Source organism: Aplidium turbinatum, chromosome 17, assembly GCF_918807975.1.
Source record: "Aplidium turbinatum chromosome 17, kaAplTurb1.1, whole genome shotgun sequence".
Taxonomy (NCBI): Eukaryota; Metazoa; Chordata; class Ascidiacea; order Aplousobranchia; family Polyclinidae; genus Aplidium; species Aplidium turbinatum.
This window is the reverse complement of record NC_137488.1, coordinates 19,200,550-19,217,486: the sequence shown is the minus strand read 5'-3', so window position 1 is coordinate 19,217,486 and position 16,937 is coordinate 19,200,550. Positions and strand designations below refer to the sequence as shown.

The window sequence follows — 16,937 nt, the reverse complement described above, 5'->3', positions numbered from 1 at the left end:
TGGCAATTTTCAAAAGTGGTTTAGTGAGCATTTTTGGAAGGCTGCAAGGTAATTCTAATGTGAACCACAGAGAGTAGTCTACAAGTGGACTAGCTAGATAGCCTACTGTGAAAAAAACGGATAAAATGGAAGACCTATAGCCTAAGCCTATAAGGCTTAAGCATTGCAAAAAAACATCCAGCTAAATCCTACAATCTAAACTGACAATATTCCCTAAGTCTAAAAGTTAGAAATTTACTTGCAGTCGTCTTGGTTGTAGATAGAAGCTCGTAAGCTATGAAAACAAAATTTTTTTCAGTTCAGTTTGTTTTTGTTTCTGACAATCACAAAGACAAAACAAACGTAGCAGAAATCCACAAAAGGGTAGAAACGACGAAATGCGGACGTCACAATAAAGTGCACAAGGGCGGCTCGCTAGTGGGTGCTGCAGCACTCCCACAAAAGTTTTCACAAAAAGTTTCTCAAATGAACTGTGAATTCTAATTTGTTGAATTGTTTACTTTTATGCGCACGATATGTTGTTTATCGATGCAAATATGCCGAAGCTAACCCGACAATTTCCCAGTTTATTCAAACGGTTAAAGAAACTCAGCAATCAGAGCGAGTAATCGCCGTAAAGTCTAAGAATTTGAAAAAACACCAATTGAAATGGAACTACATGACATAGATAGATTGTGAACTAGAACTTGCATGCATCTTGCTGATGAGTACAATATCTTTGTGTTTGTTATCTGTGTTGTTATTGTTGTGTAATAAAAAAATAAAAAAAAAGTTTCTCAAATATCTTAGCGTTTCTTCTGCCGAAAATGTAAGTTATTTTAGCCTATGTTTTCTATTCGCAAAATTGCTGACTGTTATCAGTGTAAATTATATTTGGAAGCCCTGCGTGTGCAAAAACATTTTGCACAAGGTTACAATAAAAGAAACACTCGATTGTGACGTCTAAGAGCCGCAAGTTTTCTTGAATTGCCAATACGAACGAATATAGCACAACGTTGTGCTGTGTTCAGTCAGCACAATTGAACCGGATGTAGTGTTGGGCGATATTGAAAAAATCAAAACGATACGATATTTGAAAAAATACTCGATATTTCGATACTTTTCGATATTTTTGTACTAATTAAGAAAAGAGTTTCTCAGTCTTCGAAATTAGTGTCGGCAATTGCCGACGCAGATACATGAATGGCGCATTAGCGTCGGCAATAAAAATGCCGAGGCCACAAGAGCGCTTGTAAGGTTAGGGTTAGTCATTCCTCCTAGTCGTTATGCCACAGCCATAGATTTGCTCCTTAGTCAACACCCTGATGGAGCTCTGCGAAAGAGGCGTGTGGATGGGTATCAATGCACGAAAGCGGCAAAACGTGGACGCTTCATTGCGAACGGCGAAGACAGTGTAGATTTACAGCCAAGCGATGAGCCTCTTGATGTGTGCGATTCCAGTGATAACACGACAACCTCATCCTCCGATACAGCATCTGATGATTCCGATTCTGACATCTAGTTCTTCATCAAACAGACTTTGTGTTGCTCGCAGTATCCCAACTATGCCGAAATTATGTTAGTGCATACCTAAATCGAGGCAATCTTCTCGCAGGGAGCGATTAATAGGTTACCGGGTACTTGGTTGAGCAATTAACGTTATTTTATGATAATTCAACGTCGCTAGATGTCGAATTAATGTAAAACATACATAAATTTCTTTTTGGGCATTGTTCGCAATATAACCCGCCGGGAAAATTAAATCGATTTGTGCTGACTCGAACGTTGAATCAACGCAAATTTAGCGTACTTTTCCTCCCCGTGAGTTATTCAACGTGAATCACCGCAACAGCGTGCGTATCGCGTTGCTCGCTTTATCGCTACTTTTGGTATTATTACATCACAACAAATCAAACAGTGCGGTCGTGATAGACTACTCTAGCATATTCTTCGCTTCTCGTTTTCCATGTTTGGTGCAATTTTTTTCGTAATAAACGTTCACAGCAATTGCGGAGGCAATTTCAACTTTTGCCGTTTGGCTTCGGCAACGTTTTTGTTGGGGTTTGCAGTTACGAATTATCGAACGATATTGAAATAAATATCGATATTGAAAAGATATCGTATCGTAAATTCGATATATCGCCCAACACTAACCGGATGATATCACAAGTGGAACGCGAGCGGCGAGTGTTACGTTGTGAAATTTAAGTGTTACGAAATAAACCAATTAGTAGTTTACATTTTCGCTGATTTGTATTACGGTAGTCTGGGTAACAGAAGAATGCAAATAAAGAGGCACAAGAAAAACTGATAGGCTACTTTCTAGGATAAGTCTGCTTCCCATCTTTGAGGAAATCTTCTTGAATTTAGTAGGCCTATGTCATGCAATAAGCAACGTATCTACATTCAACATGTAAAGTGACATAGACCACAACATTTTTTTGTGGAGTGGCTAATGAAGAAAAACAATCGTTTTTTTTTTACCATTTAGAATTTTTTACCATCACATTTGTTTGTTGATTGTCCCTTTCAAAATATTAAACGTTTGAAAAATTCTCTAAATTAACCAACTTTATCACAATTTAGAGCTAAAAATACGCTCAGAATGCACCAAATCAAATATGATTTTTTAAAAATTTTTGGGGGATTTTCAATTTTAAAAAGAACTGCATATTTAACCAGGGGCGCCGGAAAGATTTTTGACTGGGGGAGCAAGATTACGAAAAAAGGGCACTTTTGTTTACTAAAAGGCCAGTTTTTTTTCAAGTTTTAAGATTAGATAGGTATACAGCGATAATGCTAACCTATCAGCTCACTATGTATTGAGTAATGATAGCCTACAAGCGTCCGGTATACAAAGAAGGGCATCATGCTATGTTATAAATTTATAATGATGTAAATTGTAAACTACTGTCAAGCCTTAAAGCAGCCGGCGGCCATGGCCGCTAAGTAGTGCTTGAATGACCGCCGGTGCTACCTCCTCAATCGGCCACGTTTGGCCGCCGGTCTCTTCTAGCCAATTATTTAATTTCGCAATAGAATGATCGTGGATTAACTGTCGAAAATATGTACAGTAGAATTCGCCTATAGTGACTTTGGCTATAGTGACACTTCGCCTATAGTGACACCTGTTACAAAGTCCCGTTTGCATACGCAACAGTTGAGGAGAATTCGGCTATAGTGACACTTCGGTTATGGTGAGACTTTTTCCGCGGTCCCTTCAAGTGCGGAATGGCCCGTTTCGGTGAGTCCGATTCGGTGAGTCCGATTCGGTTAGTCCGATTCGGTGAGTCCGATCCCTTAACGGGGGATTTTTTCAATTTTTTTTTTAAATTATCGGGTACCATAGCCTAACTATCATTGCCGTTTTAGGGTTAGGGGTTAGGGGTTTGGGTTAGGGTTAAGAAGTTAGTAACTCACCGAATCAGACTCACCGAATCGGACTCACCGAATCGGACTCACCGAATAGTAGCAGACCCCTTCAAGTGTCACTATAGGCGAATTCTACTGTAGTATCAAAGAGTGATGCAAAATTAGGTCAACGCGTCATAATCGCCACTGTTGCATTCTGCGGGAATGTTTGTTATTGATGAAATATATCCATCTGCGATCACCAGCTCTGTAAGTCTTGTTTGTAATTCCCGAAGTTTATTTTAACAAAGTCTTAATCCGAAGTGCTAATTTACATCGGCTGGCAATATTGTCGTTTTTATGTCGATTTGATGTTGTCGGATATTGAATCGTTGTTAAAAAGGAGAACTAGGTTAGACTGGTTAGTTGACATCCGAGGGGAAAACATTTTTGATCATTGCAAAAATCATGCTACTTTTAGTAATGTCCTTCACATCGTTGAAATACTTATTTTATTACCTTGCCTTCATCGTCAACACATGTCGAAAGTTGTTTTTCGTTGCTAAAAAGAATTCTAGGTGAGTGGCGAACTTCTTTAAAATCAGCCACATTGAAGACACTCGTGCGAGTGTCCTCAGATGGTCCCGCAGTACTGAATTACATTCCGATAAAACAGTTATTGCGTGGTGCAACGATTCTATTGCAGGACGTCGCCCAGGTCCAGACTTCAACAACGCTAAGTGATCATTTTAGCATTGTTGCAAGTTTAATTCTATTTACTTGTGCTATCGTTACTTTTATTTTGTATTTTGTCCTCCAACCACGCAGATTTGGCCGCCGAGAAGGAGCTCCCTGTAGGCCACGATGGCCGCCGAAAAAAAAAACGAGTTTTAAGGCCTGTACTGTGTTGCAAAATTTTGTGCCATAAATATTATTTTGAGGCAAAAATGAAAGATTATAATTAGGCTAAAAGCGAATAGCAGAAATTGTTATATTGCAGAATGTGCAGTAGCTCACATGGCTTTAAAAGGGCACCATTGCCCCCCTGCCCCTCCATCTGCAGCATAATTGAGGGCAGGGGGAATTCGCCCCCCTGCCCCCCGCTTCCGGCGCCCCTGTATTTAACGTTCTACAAACTATACCGCCCTGATAGTGTCGTAAGAATAGGCAATCGCTGAGAGGTGAGAGCCTTCGTATATCCCCTTCTTTACATATTTCTGGCTTTCAAGAAGACATGCAAGTAGCCTAGGTAGTCTAATATCCAAATTAGCAAACGTGTAGACCCAAGTTCGGTTGTTAAAATCGCGTTAATCCAAATCCGCTAACATTAAAGTAGGCAGAATTTAACTCCAAATCCTGGTAGGCTATATCCCTTGCCAATTTCACGTTCGAGAAGGAATTTTAGCAGTTGCGAGTGTGATATGGTTGATTCGTTTGGTTTAGTTTTATTTTGAACCAAATTTTATAAATGAATTTGATATGGATCACGGATATATCAGGGATATCTAGAGAAGGGGATACGAAGGCTTTTATTACGTCTGACAATAGAAGGGCTTCTATTTATATTAAATAATCTCTGTTTATGGTAAAATGACAATTGGCACATATAGGCCTAGCATGGCCACCTAAAGATACGGCCTGATTTGTCACATTTTGTAGAAATTTCCAGGTTTTTCTAACTTTGGGCGAACGTTTAAATGAATTTTTCTAAAAATTAGATTTTTACGCTTTCTTTATTCTTTTCCCCAGATGACACAATAGGTTTTAACATTCTCACATGTTGAAAAACAAAGAAAATTCGATTTCGAAGATTTTAGTCAGACTGTTAATTTTCAATAACAGTCTGATTTTGCGTTTTTCAACTTACATTTTCTCATTTGCTACTGCTTCCCCAAGGCAACAAAAATGTTTTATGTCATTAGGAAATCGCAAAAAGTAAAGACATCTCAAAAAATGTCAGTTAAGCACTAGCAGTAGCTATAATCAAAATCTGCGAAATGTGACAAATCAGGCCGCATCTCCAGGTGGCCATGGGCCTAGTAATTTAATAAACTTTGTTATGACAACCTGCATTGCACTATTACAACCAGATATGGATATTCAATGAATGCTCATAATCACTTGTTAATTCAACTACCCGTATACTTGCTTTACACCTAGCCAACTGCAAAGGTTTTGTCAAAAAAACAGCTAAACTGGTAACCTTTCAACTGTCTTTTCAAACAAGTATTCTTTAAATATGTTCTACAGTACATAACACTTGCTAACTGTCTTGTGTAGCTGAGTGTACCAGCTGAACTACAAAACTTTCTGCAATTTAAAAAAGGATCGCATGTTTAACGCGGTCCCAACTATCGCCCTTCTAGTGTCATGAGAATCAGCAATCCCTTTGAGCCTTCGTATATCCTTCTTTAGATATCCTTGGGTTAGCCTACATTTACTCAGAGTGTTGAGTAGGCCTACCATATTTTCATCGCTTAAAAAGAGGACACGTTTCGCCAGCAAGTAGAATTTTACTCCTGAAGAATCTTTTACATGTTTTTAGATCATTACAGTAGGCTATAGGCCTACGCAGCAAAAGTTACCAAAATGAAAAAAAAAAAGAAAACAGATTGACTGAACGCTTAACTTATTCTTTTTTCATTTCTAGTGCTTCCTAAAGACAACAAATGACTTTAAATTTTAAGAGTCAACAAAAAGTGAAAAAAAGACAAAAAGACCTAATTTTTAGACAGTTTTAGTCAGACAGCCATGTAGAACCCTGTGTTCTACGTAGCAAGCGATTTCACCTATTGAGATCTCTCGCCAAACCCGAACAGCTAAGATAAGACGATGCGGCTTTCTTAGGCAATTGGGTCGCTAATCTCCTCGTCTGCAGGTGCCAAACGAAATGCTCTCAAGTGATTTCTATTAAAATATCCAACGTCTCCACTCAAATAGACAATGCACTTCCAATAGACAAATTCGAGACAAACAACGTATCAAATTATGATTGAAAGATAATTAAAAAGAAATATAAAGAGATTTCGAATAGTTGTGGCAAACACCTACAACGAGCTTGAATCTGAAAGATAGTACAAAGCTATTACTGTTTATATTCATGCCATAAATGAAACTGCACTAAAAGTACGAATACACGCTAGACTCACATCAAGCTACTAATCTGGTCAAAGTAAATTGGACGATGGATGGACAGCGTTCGACTGGACAATTGTGCGCTTCGAAAGCAATGACCCATATCTGTACTAAATACATAGAATCTACGTTGAACAACAAAACACCTACATCATTATAGCGAGCGAGAAAGAAAGCCGCTGTCGAATGATTCCACGATGATTCGTATCGAGAGAGTTTGAAACGCCGCCACACTGGCGACAAATGTAGAAGACCTACACGTGACGTTGCCAAGACGAATATTTACGCAATATCTATGTAACGTCAAAAATCAGAGAGAAAGCATTGCAACCGGCTCGAAACGACGATGTGTTTGTAACATACTGGCCCCAAAATGATGATGAGAATTCTCATTTTCTTATAACAATACAAACATACACAGTTTATACAAATACACACATACACAAAATAAATTGCAACTTTGATCTCAAGAGTTGCCAGGAAAGTTCACATAATTATGATGTAACGTGATGTCACGATTGCAGTTCGGAGTTTGCACTTGACGCGCCTTCCAAAAGACACAATTTGCGAATGTCCCGCATTAAAGTCGAATCAATCGTGCGCACACGGGCTGGTCGAACGAAACCGTCCTTGTCAAGAAATACCTTTTCAATTATGCCTTTGGGCGAAAGGCCACGTTGATAACTGCTGTCGACCACAAGGATCAAGTCTTCTACCGAGATATTCCTGATTGGTTGAATCCATTTCTGCCGCTTTGTATTGCTGCTTGGAGACGTTTGCTATGAACTTCTCAATGAAGTCACAAGCCATGCTGGCTTGTTCCTGGACAAAGTATGTTAAATCTCCAAACGTTACCTCTTGATTCGTCACCAGTTTGGCTCTAGATGCCCGGTAGAAGCTGTGTTGCATTCGCTTGGGCAAATGCGTCAAGACCGTTAGGATAAGATCTTGTGGATTCAAGCTGGAGTGATAATTCCAAGTCTGCAAAGTCAGTTGGAAACTCAGCATAGCGTTTGCGAGAGAGCGCAAGCTAGCTCGGTCCTCTTTGACTTCCGGCCTTTTTAATTTCCTCAAATTAGCATCAACAATGACATGCCTCTGGCCATACCTTTCACATAAAAGACGCTTGGCATTATTCAAACCTTTCTGGCCGGACATAGCAGTACATGGAAGAATTAAATCGTGGGGCTCTCCTTTACAATAACCAAGCAAAAATCCTAATTGTTGGGATGGATCAGGAATCCGCTGGCCAACTACCTCTTCAAATGCATTTACAAACTCTAAAAAATGCAAAGCATCTCCATGAAAGGATGGCATGCTTCTCTTGGGTGCATCAAAACCATCGCGAATGGTAGTTGCCACGAGATGCATGGCTTGCATCAAACAATTCTCAGTGTTCTGCCCTCGAGGTTGATACTCTGTCGCCGGCCCCATGACGTCACACGGACTTGATTGTAGTACCTCAGCAACTGGAGCACTCTGACTTGACCTTTCCAACATAGGAGGTACAAAACACTTAGCCAAAAATTGCTCGCAATCTAGCGAAAACTGAGAAGGGTGCGAAAACCCCGGGGGTGGTACAGTAGATACTTCGCACTCAGCCGGGCTGATAGGCATCGACAGGTTGAGTGCACTACCATTATCCTTCAACTCAGCAAGGCGGATGGAAGGAGTTGGCTGAGGTTGTGGACGTTTTTCCAGTCCCGAATTCAGGGATACCTAAACATTCAGGGATGCGAAACTACAAATACGAGGCGCCAACTGAAGGTACGACGTTGTCGCAATAAAAGCCATTGCTTTTCTAAGCTATTTGCAAAGCCTGCAGTTACCATATAAGCACAATGATGATTAACGTTTTGCAATATACAAGTGACTGACATCTTCTCTGTTTTATTTCCAACGTTTCGCATGTGTAAACGACTTGCATCTTCAGTTACGTTGTTAAAAAACAATTGTAAAATCAAGAAATATGTAAAGTTCTATGATAAAATAACGCCAGCACATTAAATACAACGCATATCGACCAAATAAATTAGTTATTTCTAACGTTATGCAAATTCAAACGATTTCTATCTTTTCAAGTACTTTGTCAAAATTAATTGCAAACAACAAGGAATAAGTAGGAGCTTGCTAGTGTAATGTTACACAGACTTCGACAACTACAACATGACTCCGACACTAAGTCGATTGAACTTATAATTATAATAACGTAATAAATGTCAGAATGTAAAAAGAATGATGCAACACTGTCAAGGAAGCCTAAAGGCGACCAATTATGACGTCATGAAAAGCGCGCAAAGTAAAATGCGAGACACTGGTAAGGGCGAATTCCCACACACAATTATGAGTGCAACGGTGCGGTTCCAATACATTACATTCCCCTTTGTCTGAAGAAACAAAGGAACTATCTATCGATACACAAACAGATTAAAATTATGGAGTGGAGTACACTATTAACTGCAGATGCAATAACGATGTCACGTTTACTACACAATTTTCCAGTGACTCAAAGTGAACAGCAAGCATTAAACTTATAGTTCGTATACTCTCGTTGTGCAAACTCCGATAACAGCACAAGTCTACATTGTATGCATGATGCACAACACGAAATCTCCACGTATCACTATACATACAAAACGATTCAAGTTACACAAGCACCATATCTATCAGGCGGCTTCACTATCCGGCCAGAACGGGTAGTACACGGTGCTGGCATATTATTTTTACATGGCACATTGGGCTCGTCGTTAAAATCATCTACAGCAACGTTTTCATCAGCATTCAGCAATAACGTTTTCATCAGCAGCAACGCTTTTATCAGCAATAACATTTTTATCAGCAGCAACGCTTTCATCAGCAATAGCGTTTTCATCAGCAGCAACAAGTAGCTGCATTCTTCTAGATTTGACTGCGGGTATAATGGCCTAGACGTTCGGTGATTAGTTTTCCTACTATCACAAAAATTCGCAAATTTGAACGTTAACTCGACCATCTGCCTCCACTTTTTAAAATTATCTGCAACATTTCCTTGTTGGAAATTCATCTCTGACTTTGTTGCTTGCATCGAATCCATCTCTGACACCATGTAATGTTGCACAGACTTCGACAACTACAACATGACTCCGACACTAAGTCGATTGAACTTATAATTGTAATAATGTAATAAATGTCAGAATGTAAGAAGAAATAGCACAACACTGTCAAGAAAGCCTAAAGGCGACCAATTATGACGTCATGAAAAGGGGTCCACGTCTTTTAGGCGCAGACAGTTAGGCGTCTGGATATTTAGGTGCGGAGCACTGTGGCGCCCGTTCATTTAGGTGCTATTTCTAGTAAAGTTTGCAGATTGTATCAGCTTGGCATGTAGGGCAATGCTTTTCACATATAATGTTACATTGGTTAGAAACATATGTTGTTTTGTTAATGCGCGTGTGGAGATGAGGTGCCAGACAACGCTCTACTACTCTTGGTGTTAGCACATCTCCACAGGACATTTGCAATGCATCCTGAACACAGGTTGCAGCCAGATGGAACTTTACTTAATCTGTTATCTTTCGCAATTACTTTTACTCGGGATGGATTGGTCGACTGGTCGTATTGCGAGTAGGCTACGTATGAGACAACGCTTTACAACATGAATAATAATACATTTCCATAGAGCATTATGAACCCTGCCTACAAGTTGCAAGCATAATGGTGCGACTTTGCTCGTTATTAAACCTAGTCGGGGTTTTGATGGAAAACTAAGTTAGGCTACTCTTCACTCAAGCCTACCACCCGCTTGAATATAGACTACGGTATATTTTTTACTGATGTTTAGTGTACCGGTAGTTATTATTTGACTCACTAAAAGTGAACTCAGTTATGTTCGCAAACTTGAATAATTTATTGATAAAGCTTTCGCCGCCGCAAACCTGGACTAACAACAAATAAGTGCCGAACACGCGCATTAAAAAACATTATGTTTTTCTGTTCAATACAACATTTTGTGTGAAAAGCATTGCCCTACATGCCAAGCTGATACAATCTGCAGACTTTACTAGGAATAGCACCTAAATGAACGGGCGCCACAGTGCTCCGCACCTAAATATCCAGACGCCACAGACCACAGTGTGCGCGCCTATTTGACTGGCGCCTAACTGTCTGCGCCTAAAAGACTTGCTCTCATGAAAAGCGCGTAAAGCAAAACGCGGGACACTGGCAAGGGCGAATTCCCACACAAAATTAAGAGTGCAACGGTGCGGTTCCAATACATTACAACTAGTACCGGTAAAATAACCATAGACGTAGCAGGGGGGCTAAAGGGTCCGTGGCTTTCCTAAATTTCTAATTAATGTAAGTCATGATGCAGTTTTTGTACCACTGCCACTGGTAAGTTTTCGTACTTTCCGGGCCGTTTTCTCTGGTTCCTCACGTCCAGGTGCATTAAAACGTTTCAACTCATTTTTAGCAAAACAATTAAATGCTGTTTGAAGAATAAGTTCGAAATTTGAGTGGCCTGCAGAACACATCTGTTTGAATGCACCTCTGTAAACGTTCGACGCCTCCACTATATTTTTCAGGGCTCGTATAAACACGGAGCGCTGGTTTGGTGCAGTCCACAACTTCTCTTTTGCATTATAATCAGATATCACTGCACTGTAATAGTGAACAGCCAATGTTGTTGCAGAAAAACAAAATTCTGTTGGGACAGACAGACCACCTCGATTGGCAATTTCAAACAATTTCACATGCTCTTCAGATTCACATGTTGGGGCTGGGCAGTCATCACTTTTTACCAACAGAACTTTACAGGGCGAACACCGTCGTCTTCGGGATATATTTCTTGCAATGTAGCCACTCACAAAATATGCCACATTTGCATCTGTCTCCGACAAATCATCAAGTGTTACCTCTGAGAAAAACCTTTCGAGCCAAGAAACAATGGAGCTGTCTGCATTAATAAGCTTTCCGCTTCCCAGAGAAATAGAGTCAAGCGAACATAATTTGGATGCAGCCAGTATGCCATGTTGTTGAAGCAAACTCAACTTGCGTATTTTCTTTTCTGCCTCAAGCAGTTGCTTTATGGACATAAAAAAGTTTCCTCCACTAACCTGGCGGTACCACCCGAAACGGCCTTCGATTGGATCAGAGGTAAATTTTCCCGGTAACACATACTTCAATCCAATCTTGTCGTGCAAGTATTGAGCAAGTTCAGGCATTGCAGACATGGTTTGAATGCATGCTAGGAATGTTTGGTCTGTAAGCCCAGAAGTGCCGGATTGCTGCCATTTCACTAAAATATCCTTTGCTGACTTAAGAAAGCGTAAATTTGCAGGTTTTTCTTCTTCCGTTGAAGTGAACTTCATTGGCATGCACATCTCATCATTTTTTGCCATGCCTGAAATATCGGAATGGCCCGTTTCGGTGAGTCCGATTCGGTGAGTCCGATTCGGTTAGTCCGATTCGGTGAGTCCGATCCCTTAACGGAGAATTTTTTCAATTTTTTTTTTAAATTATTGGGTACCGTAGCCTAATTATCATTGCCGTTTTAGGGTTAGGGGTTAGGAGTTAAGGTTAGGGGTTAGAAGTTAGGAACTCACCGAATCAGACTCACCGAATCGGACTCACCGAATCGGACTCACCGAATAGTAGCAGAGCCCTGAAATATATATATAAAAGTTGTTAAAAATAGTGAAGGCTGGTTAGAGTTCTAAAGTAAAGGTTACCTGTATACCAAGTGCAAGGCCGTGTGCATTTTTGCATCTTTTAGTCTCAAAATTCAAAACATAATCAGATTGATTTTTCAATGAGCTTCTAAACTTACTCTGTAAGTAACAACTAGGTCATTTGTACAAAAAAGTAATAAAATTCTAGGAAAAAATCCAAATGTTTTACTTCAATTGCAAAAAATCTTTGTGCAGCTTTCTAAAAAGTTGTGCATAAACTGTACAGAAAATATGCCCAGAGAAAACTAGTAACCTGTGCCGACGTGCCGTAACGACTGGCTATATTTAAAAATATTAATCACACTTGGAAAATACACCTTTGAATGGTGTTTTGACAGACATCACCTTCCAAACATTGCAGATGAATTGGAGAAATTTGGCAGTTTCCTTAAAGCCCGGATTGGTGTCAGCATACATAAGAAGTCCATTTACGGTGGATTCACTAAACACACCTGCAAGTGAAAAACCAAAATTATATATATATATGAATTGCAACTGCTGCAATCAATTTCTGGATTATATATATATGATACAATAAATCAAATATAGTTATTATTATTTGAAGCCTTTACAAATTGTTTCACCTATCGGATCATCAGAAGGTCTTATTCAAATAGAATCTATTTGAATAAGACCTTCTGATGATCCGATAGGTGAAACAATTTGTAAAGGCTTCAAATAATAATAACTATATTTGATTTAATTCGCTCTGCTTTGCCTTTTTGCTTGGCATTGAGCACTTTTTGTAGTATTAATAGTTTTCATTGTTTTATGATACAATAAATATATAATGTAATTTTCTTATACAAACTAAAACAAGTTAGATGACTAAATAATGTGAAAATGTAGCCTGCATAGGGTTGAAGGATCAACTGAAGATCTCGTGACCATTTTCTGGGGGAGAGGGAAGTTAAGTTTGAGTCAACCTTTGTAGGGGCGATCATCATCACTCCAAAGGACCGGGGAGGATCTTCATTTGAGCCCTGCTTACAAAAGCTACTGTACTTACTTAAAGCGTGTAGAGGTGAGGTGCGGGCAATATTGCTTGGGTTAAGTGATGCCTTCTTCAGTGCAAATGCTACTTTCAGAGGTTTATGCTCTTCAAGAGTGTACAAGCGCTTTATATGTGCAAATTCAGCTGTGCATTGCTCTCCCAAAATATGTTCAGCACCAGAAATATGAGGAATGTGGAATCGCTTCTTATTCACAAAATTGTTAAAAATGTTTTTAAAGTTGTGGGTGAAGTCAAACAAGAGAAATAAACGCTCTCCATTCCTTGAAGGGTGTGCAATGCTGTTTGAGAGCTTATTGCTTCCACATAAATCCATGAACAACTTCCTGAAAATGCATAACCCATTATAAATCACACATAAATTTTAGCATGTAATATTAAACCAGTTTCATTCAATAGACAAGATGTTTCAAAAAACGTGACACCACTTCTTTCAATCGAGGTTGTTTCAGTTTTGTCAGCCAAAAAAAAAAACTGGCGAAAAACAGTTTGCAATAAACTTGTAACTTTTCTCCATATTGGGACTTTAGTGCAGAAATTGTTTGTATAAAAACTATTACATTTTAACCATTTGCAGTCCAATTTTTTTGCAAAAAATTTTCAGATATCATAAAACCGGTTGGACTTTGATTGAATGTGAAAACAATAGCCTAATGCTTTAGCATGTTATTATAAAATGATAATCAAGGTTTAACAACAATTCTGAACAGCATTTCTTCTATTTTCACATTTTTAAAAATTCTGTTTTATGGACGGGTTGTGAAAAACAATATTGAAATAGGATTAAAATATAATACGTGACAGGGTGTTTAAAAAAATCTGACACCATTTACCTTTGAAATGTATTGAAATCATTGTTGTAAAAAAACCCATAAACATAGGATTTTTCACAACCTTGATTTTAATACATATTAAAGGTTAATGGTGTTAAATTTTTGAAACACCCTGTAATCCTATTAAATTTGCTATAGATAGTTGTCATCAAGCATATTATAAGCTTACCTATTGCACACATGATTGTCAACAGATATAGCAACAACAAAGAAAATTTCATCTAGAGATTGCATCACTTTGTTAAAGAAGGTTCGAAGCAGCTGTGTACTTATCTTTTCAATTGGCACCAGGCACACAACATCTTTATATTTTTTACATACTGATTGCACCATAAATGTCAACACGGTTTTCGCTCGTTGGCCTTCCTCTGTTAATCCAATGAAAGCGCCATTGCAATATTCAACCCTTTGTGCAGTGTATACCTCATCAATAAGCAAGGTTACCATTTTTTCTCCTTCAGATAAGTCGACAGTTCGTTGCTTCAGGTATTGCAAATCTATAGATTTAGTCTCTACATTACAATCACTCGAAACTTGCTGAAGTCTTCTGACTGATGGCAGTATAAAAAACTCACTAAGCTTTTTGTATAGTGAGTTGCTAGTGAGCTGCCACAGAAACGACATGGTTAGTAACCTGGGTGAATACCGTCGGCCATTTTTATCTATGTACAACAACTGAAGTTGCTCGGACACAAATTGAATTAGGGGTAAACCTTCATCTTGGCTTTCGTTTTCTTCCAGGTTTGCTTTGCATTGCTCAAGGGCTGCAACAGCCGACTTGGCAAAAGTCTTACTATTGTTACCACTTGGTGATTCTATAAGGTTTTTGCAGAATGCCAGAATATTGCAAAGCTCTGATACTTTGCTTAATGAATCGGAGCTCATCAGATGCTGAAATGTTTCTTGTGGCACAGAAATAGAACATACAAATGCATGCACATCTAAAGTTTCCCCTACCACCAAAGATGCCATTAACTGAGGAGAAATGTGGCTGCCATTGTTATATGTTATAAAGTGGAATTCCAAAGAAGATTCTTTTAACAATTTGATATATCCAGAAGGAATAACCACTTCATTGAGTTTATCTTTTAAAGAACCCAAATCACAACAAGAGTCTTGCAACAGAAATTCTTCATTTTGATCTTGAAGTTTAGCTTTGTCTTTTTTCAGTCTTTCTGTGGCAGTTGCAGCAGAAGTTGAGCGCTTTACTGGAGCCGGTTTTGTCAGATAGTGAGGCAGGCCAGCAAAAATGCGAGGCACAGCTGATGGCTTCAACCGTGGCTGATTAAGTTTCGCAGACTCTCTGCGTTGTTGGCGATCTAAGTGGCTACCGGTATCGATTGATGTTGTTTCAAAATCATCTCCGTAGAAATGCTTACCACAAATTCTTGTGTGTGGTGTCACAGTTAAATTTTCCCTGGATATAGCTCTAATCCAAGCCTTACGCAATTCAGGATCTGCTGGAAATCGAAACATTGAAACTTTTTCCCCAGTTCTTTTAAACGCACGATTACCAACTTTGCACCCTGGAGCACAACAATAGTATCCCATATTGCATAAAAAATCTTATAATACTGGAGCAGAATTTCACCTTGAACTGTAATATTGTACAAGTAGAAAAGCTATAAATAAACAGAATTACTGTTTTAGGGAGTTACCGTACCGTACAATAGGGTAAGCAAAATTGTAATGTTGCAAAATTGTATGTTTTGGTTAATAAATAGCATTAATAATTTCTATTCTACAGCACATAATATAAATGTGTTTTGCAAAGAATGCAACCTATTTCGTCCCTGAACAATTCGTACTCTGATTTCGTCCTCTGAAATCGGGGTACGAAGTGTTCAAGGGACGAAATAGGTTGCACCCTTTTGCAAAGCTCTATATTTGGTTAGTTAGGCTATAGTATATAGGCCTACAGTATTACATAATGATTAAAATACAGTAGGCAATCATTTTTTAATACCAGATTAACCTCAATGTCTCTTTGCAAAATTGGACAGTTAGGCCTGACACCACTACACATCTGTTTTCATGTGCCACTTATCAGTAACTTTTAGAAAGGGTTAGGCTTCATGCATAAAATAGTCAGTTAGAGTCAGGTAATCTACTCCTTCTTGAATAATACTGATTTTAACACTAACCACACAGTGAACACCCTTAGTTATAAACCAATTGTAACATTAAAATATATTTCTACTCACGGGCTGCAATGTCTCTGTAAATTGGCCTTACAATTTAACTAAAATATACAGTAGCCCACAGATCAGGTTAATCACCGATAACCGTAGACTATTGATTTCCTGTGGTCACTGACTGCTAGTGCTGAGTGCTGAGTACTGTGCAAATGTGCCATCACTGATCACTCATCACTGCCATGTGTGAGTGTACCGTCAGTTGGCGTCAAAAATGATCACTAGGGGCGTAGTTGCGCATCCCGTACTGTTTTGGTATCCCTGCCCGAATTTCCATAAGAAACAGACTGAGTTGAGTCTGGATGGAAAACATCCTCAAAAACTGGGTCATCAGATTGTTCTTCAACATTAATGGGAGAATTTGATTTCAGAGACTTCAGTTCCTCTTCGATCTTGCTTGTCTCGATGTCATACTCTAAGGCTTCTTTCTTGGCGGCAAGCCTTTGTTCTTCTTCTTCTATTGCTCGCAACGCTTTCTTTCTTTGCATGAGCAGTTCTAGAGCCTTTTTCTTCTGGAGAAGTTCGACCTCTTTGGCGGCTTTTCTGCTGCTGCTTGCATTGGACGAGCTCGATGATGTTCTGGACATCATAAATTTTTAAAGGAATATCACGACGTCTTATTCAAATAGAATGTGAACGAACTTGAGTCCTGCACTCACGTTGTTGAAATAATGTGATAGACTCTTGAAAACAATTCAACCTCTATTCGAAATAATGTAGAACC

General features: G+C 39.0%; 1 protein-coding gene across 1 annotated transcript; it reads right to left on the bottom strand.

Moving 5' to 3' along the window:
• Nucleotides 1-9,789: 9,789 nt before the first annotated feature.
• On the bottom strand, nt 9,790-15,569 carry LOC145786291 (uncharacterized). The gene is made up of 4 exons (XM_082597932.1): nt 14,188-15,569; nt 13,183-13,511; nt 12,491-12,625; nt 9,790-11,845 (listed from the first exon to the last, which is right to left on the bottom strand). Exons 1-4 carry the CDS (start codon nt 15,567-15,569, stop codon nt 10,806-10,808), a joined length of 2,886 nt encoding a protein of 961 aa, XP_082454058.1. The 3' UTR covers nt 9,790-10,805.
• Nucleotides 15,570-16,937: the final 1,368 nt, after the last annotated feature.